The 5,585-nt window shown below is 35.8% G+C and overlaps 1 protein-coding gene across 1 annotated transcript; it reads left to right on the top strand.

Annotated features, from left to right (window-relative positions):
• The first annotated feature begins 1,033 nt into the window (after positions 1–1,033).
• Positions 1,034–5,585, top strand: LOC133676059 (pectate lyase-like). Its single transcript, XM_062097633.1, has 5 exons — positions 1,034–1,227; positions 1,328–1,979; positions 2,462–2,704; positions 2,945–3,076; positions 5,496–5,585. The coding sequence occupies exons 1-5, from the start codon at positions 1,034–1,036 to the stop codon at positions 5,583–5,585; spliced, it is 1,311 nt and encodes a 436-aa protein (XP_061953617.1).

Genomic DNA, 5,585 nt, shown 5'->3' with positions numbered 1-5,585 from the left:
ATATTCCCCGTGATTTTTGTAATTCATCACTATTCAACTAGATAAACTGCATAAGAATGGTAGGGTTTTTGTGATGTAGGATCAATCTAGTTGGAAAGCGGTGATATTGAATTGAATTGTGATAGCGCTTTCAAACAATATATACTCTGAGAGGTAAGATTAGGGTAGTCTGAAGGAACTGTCTTTGTGGAATTGTTTGTGCTAGAGTTTTTGGCTGCTCCAACGGTTTGGAACCCCAAACATATGAAGCTCTACCCTGCAGGAGGCTGTTCGACTTGGGTTGTAGGAAGGTTTTCCAAAATTTATAATTGAAAGGGACGCCAAAGCTTTGTTTGATACTGTGGCTTTTAAAGAATTCTATGATAGTGAGATTCATTTAATTTTGCTTGATAGAGTATGCTTGGCTAGGAACTCTGAGGGTTGCATTTTTCGTTTAGTCACGTGTACAAATAATTGGGTTCTATATGAAATGACAATTGCAGCCTTAAGAGAGCAAATTTGTTCTGAAAATCAGGATGTACTCTTAGGAAGAGTCCAACAATTATTTTTGTGAGTTTACTTTGATCAATGATATTTCTATCTTAGACAAAATAAAATGCCCTTTAAAATGTAATTTGTCTTGAATATGTGGAAAGAAAGAAGAGAAGTTGACCGTTATGGTGTAGTTAGTGGCTCCCCTCCCATCCCTCTCTGAGTCTAATTTTACTATCTTCTTCATTTGGGTATCTGGCTCCGATAACCACTCACTAGGACCTTAGATTTTCTACCCTTTACCGCACAATACAAACAATGGAGAACCAATAAGTTTAAAATCACTAAAAATGGAAAGGGCCGAGCAGAATTAATACCTTACTTAGCTTCTCCCTTGTAAATATTAATCGTTTAAGCTTCAATCCTAATCCTAAACTTGTGAAATAACCGACAGCAATAGATCAGAGACGAAAAAAGAGGTGGCAAAATAGCAAAACAAAAGAAGCAAAGAGAGGATTGAGAGAGATAGATTGAAGGAGAGAAGAAATTAGCTGAGAAAGCTATGGGAGCTGTTAAAAATTACATGTTGTTAGTTTTCTTTGCATTAGCCATGCAAACTTCAACTCTAAAGGCCGGCATTGCCAATTTCGACGAGTACTGGAAAAAGCGAGCTGAAGAGGCCAAGGAGGCTTCCCGCGAGGCCTACGAACCAAATCCAGAGAAAGTCACTAAACATTTCAACGATGAAGTGCACAAGTACGTTTATGTGAAACATTAATAATTGTGAAAACAACCTCTCTTTGTGAAAATGTTGATTGTATTGTAAGTGTAAATATTGTACATGTTCTTTATTTAGGTCATTGGAAGGTCGCAATAGCACAAGAAGGAATCTAGGAAAAAACAAAGGGCCATGCCTAGCAACAAATCCTATCGACCGATGCTGGAGATGTGATAAAAACTGGGCCAAAAACCGCAAGAAGCTGGGAGGTTGTGCTCTAGGGTTTGGACGCAAAACCATAGGAGGCAAGCATGGAAAATACTACCGGGTAACAGACCCGTCAGACAATGACATGGTGAATCCTAAGGCAGGAACATTGCGCTATGGAGTGATTCAGGACAAACCGCTTTGGATTATATTTGCTCATGATATGGTTATTAGGCTAAGTGAAGAGCTAATGGTGGCATCAAATAAGACTATTGATGGGCGCGGTGCTAATGTCCACATTTACAATGGTGCTCAAATTACTCTACAATTTGTGAAAAATGTGATTATCCATGGGATCCACATTCATGATGCTAAAGCTGGAAATGGTGGGATGATTAGAGACTCGGTGGATCATTATGGCTTTCGTTCTCGGAGCGATGGAGATGGGATTTCAATATTTGGGTCAACTGATATTTGGATTGATCATATCTCCATGTCTAATTGCGAAGATGGCCTCATTGATGCCATAATGGGATCCAATGCCATCACCATATCTAATTGCCACTTCACCAAACATAATGATGTACGTATCCATTTTCTTTTTCTTTTTTATGAAATTAACCCAATTAAATTACTTAAAAGTTGATGTGAGATTAATATCCATTATTTTTGTGATGATAGCCAAATAATTCAATTTTCATATCTTGTTCACTACTGTTAGAAAATAATATTATATCTTGAAATTTTATTTAATAGCTTAAACTATTAGATTGAAATGATTATTTGATATGGTATCAGAACCTTAATTACTAAGTGGTTACGAATTCGAATCTCACCATCTCATATAAATTATATCTTGAGCTATTGGGTTGAGATGATTTTTTGACAACTACTAACCACCAATGCTAATCCTCTTATTGTATAACCATTTATTATGGATTGGAGGATCGTATTTGTGGCACAAAAATGATAATAATTAAAAGAGATATTGACTATTAATGTGCCGTATATTACAATTTAGCATGGAGAAGGTGTAATTTGCAAATACACAAATTCGTTGCGCAGGTAATGTTGTTTGGTGCAAGCGATAGTTATTCTGGCGATTCAGTGATGCAAATAACTGTTGCTTTCAACCACTTTGGTCGTGGATTAGTGCAAAGAATGCCGAGGGTCCGATGGGGGTTTGTGCACGTTGTAAACAATGACTATACTCACTGGGAAATGTATGCTATTGGTGGTAGCCAACATCCTACTATCGTTAGCCAGGGTAATCGGTTTATTGCTCCTCCTGATCCAGCATGCAAAGAGGTACACTTAATTCCTTCTAATAATTAATGACCCTAATGAAGGGCCATTGCTGTACCAAAATACAGTTTTGGGATGAATTTAATTAAAATCTTCGAAATTCTTGCTTAAAAGTGAGTATTAATTATGTCAAGGATGGAACCTGGATATTTGTGGTAGCAAACAAAAGAGATCATAGCATTTCTATATTAAGATTAAATTAGGTCCATTACACAATAACATTCTTTATATACGTTTATGTAGGTGACCAAGAGGGACTATGCAGTTGAAAGTGTGTGGAAGTCCTGGAATTGGAGATCAGAGGGGGATTTGATGCTCAACGGAGCCTTCTTTGTTCAATCTGGTAATGCAATCAAGACAATGAACAAACAGGGTGTGATTAATGCAAAGCCTGGTAGACATGTGAGCATGCTCACACGCTTTTCAGGTGCTCTCGATTGCATTAGAGGTAGACCTTGTTAATCTGTGCACCTCACTACCTGGTATCTGTATATATAGTTAGCTAGTTAGGTGAACGAGTTCAAAACCGAACCCTAACTAGTTGTTTTCTGAAAATATATAGAGGTTTAATTTAGAAGGACAATTTCAACGCTTTGTGTTGTTAAGTAACTCGAATATCTTTGTAACTCTATTGGCAAAAATTAATTTACAAAAATTATTGCAACAATTTCCCTGTTTAGGAATATCGATTGTATTTTCTACAACATTGATTAGTGGGGTACAGTTTCTTCAGCAACTACCGAAAGGCATTGAGGATCCAAGTTATCATCAAACGTGAATTTAACATTTAATTAGCTTGGTTCTAAAGCTAGTTAGGCTTTCGTTTTTATCTATTAGACTATTTGAGCATGAAAAGGAGCCCAGCAAACATTTCGTTTAAGTTCCTGAACATTTCCTACAAATTAACGAGATCAAATTAGTTGTTAGAAGCAGCACCTTGAGCCAAAGTAGAATCTTGCTCAATGGTACGGGAGGGCCATTGATAATCACCATATGACCATTCAAATTGGCATTGAAGTATAATGCATACGAGAGCAAAATATAAGTAATTTGTTATAATTCTAAAACTTTAAAGAATAATAACATTATAAATATAAAAATACTTTCAAAATATTTAATTTTATTTCTTTATGTATATCTCAACTTATCAACTCTCTCTCTCTCTCTCTCTCTCTATATATATATATATATATATATATATATATATATATATATATATATAGATAGAAAATCACAATAATATTGAATAGGAAAAATAAACTAGGAAAAAAATATTCTATTCAAATAGAAAAAGAATATCATAATAAAAAATAAAAATAGAAAGAAATAAAATCTCTTCTGAGCATGAGTCACTCCATTGTAGGTCCCTAACACATTAGTGTGGACCACCTCATCATGGATCCTACCATTGAGGATTTCAAATGACAACAACTATTATAGGAAAAAACAACAGACTAAGAAAAACAAGGAATCTTTTCATCCCCTTCTATATAAGCACATCATGTTCTGCAACATCTTCTAGCCATAGTTGTTCTATAGCACACAGCAAAATAAAATAACAATCAAGGATTGTTGAGCTCTAATATCACTTATTGCATATGAGAGTGACGGATAAAGAGTTTTTTACATGTCAAACCCTCAAAAACCAATAACACTATAAATATAGAAAGTCTCTCAAAACACTTAATTTTATTCTTTCATGTCTCCACTTGCCAAAAGACTGTTACAACCAGTTGAAGCAGAGTTTGTGTTAATTACGAGGCCTACGTAATTAGGTAGCCACCTTTTCTATTTATATGACTAAGGTAATATACATGTGTTATGGTGTAGCATACTACACAGGATAAATGTATTTACAACACATTTAATAACATACCTCCTCAAGCTGAAGGTGGGTTATGCACATAAAGCTTGGAACGTAAATACGCAAAAGCAGAGTGAGGGAGTGGCTTCGTAAGAACATTAGCTAATTGGTTTTTAAAGGAGATAAAGCGAATCTAAATCTCCTTTTTAGCCACTCGATCATGAACAAAGTGATAATTAACTTCAACATACTTTGTACGAGCATGAAAAAATGGATTAGCAGACAGATAAGTAGCACCCAAATTATCGCACCAGATAGTAGTAACAGAACTAAAAGAGAAGCATAAATCTGATAAAAGATAGTGAAGCCAAAGAACCGCAGTGCTACCATCAGCCAAATCCTTAAATTCCGTTTCAGTAGAGGAGCGAGCAACAATGTGTTGTGTGTCAGATTTTCATGAAATGGTAATGGTGCCAAAAAAGATAATATATCCACCAATAGATTTTTTATCATCAATACTCCCCGTCCAATAGGCATCAATAGAATCATAAAATGATAAAGAGGAGCCACGAGCAAGGTGGAGGCTAAAAGAAGATGTACCTTTCAAGTATTTCAGTATACATTTAACAGCAGCCCAATGGCACTCAGTAGGAGCATACATAAACTGACAAACCTTATTTACAGCATAACATATGTCCAGTCTAATAAAAGTGAGATACTGAAAAACACTAACAATTTGTCAGAAGCGAGTGGGATCCAAAAATAACTCATTAGACCACAGGTCAATCTTGGAAGCAGAGGCTAGTGTATCAACAGGTTTACAAGACGATATACTAGCACAAGAAAGGATATCAAAAACATACAAGTTGGCTAAGCATGAGGCCAATACTAGTGGGAGTGACTTCAACCCCCAAAAAATAATGGGCATTACCCAGATCATGAAGTTTAAACTCTGAACTCAGTACGGTAATAAGACATGTGAACAAACAGGATGTGATCAATGCAAAGCCTGGTAAATATGTGAGCAGGCTCACACGCTTCTCGGGTGCTCTCGATTGTGTTATAGGTAGACCTTGTTAA

This window comes from Populus nigra, chromosome 16 (genome assembly GCF_951802175.1).
Source record: "Populus nigra chromosome 16, ddPopNigr1.1, whole genome shotgun sequence".
NCBI lineage: Eukaryota > Viridiplantae > Streptophyta > Magnoliopsida > Malpighiales > Salicaceae > Populus > Populus nigra.
This window is presented reverse-complemented; position numbering and strand designations above follow the sequence as displayed.

What these genes read in the sequence shown, in the direction of transcription:
- LOC133676059 (XM_062097633.1), top strand. Translation starts at nt 1,034, where the DNA reads ATGGGAGCTGTTAAAAATTACATGTTGTTAGTTTTCTTTGCATTAGCC. An exon ending in ACTTCACCAAACATAATGAT is followed by an intron (nt 1,980 to 2,461) that starts GTACGTATCCAT and finishes TTCGTTGCGCAG; the next exon opens with GTAATGTTGTTTGGTGCAAG. An exon ending in AGACAATGAACAAACAGGGT is followed by an intron (nt 3,077 to 5,495) that starts GTGATTAATGCA and finishes GTGAACAAACAG; the next exon opens with GATGTGATCAATGCAAAGCC.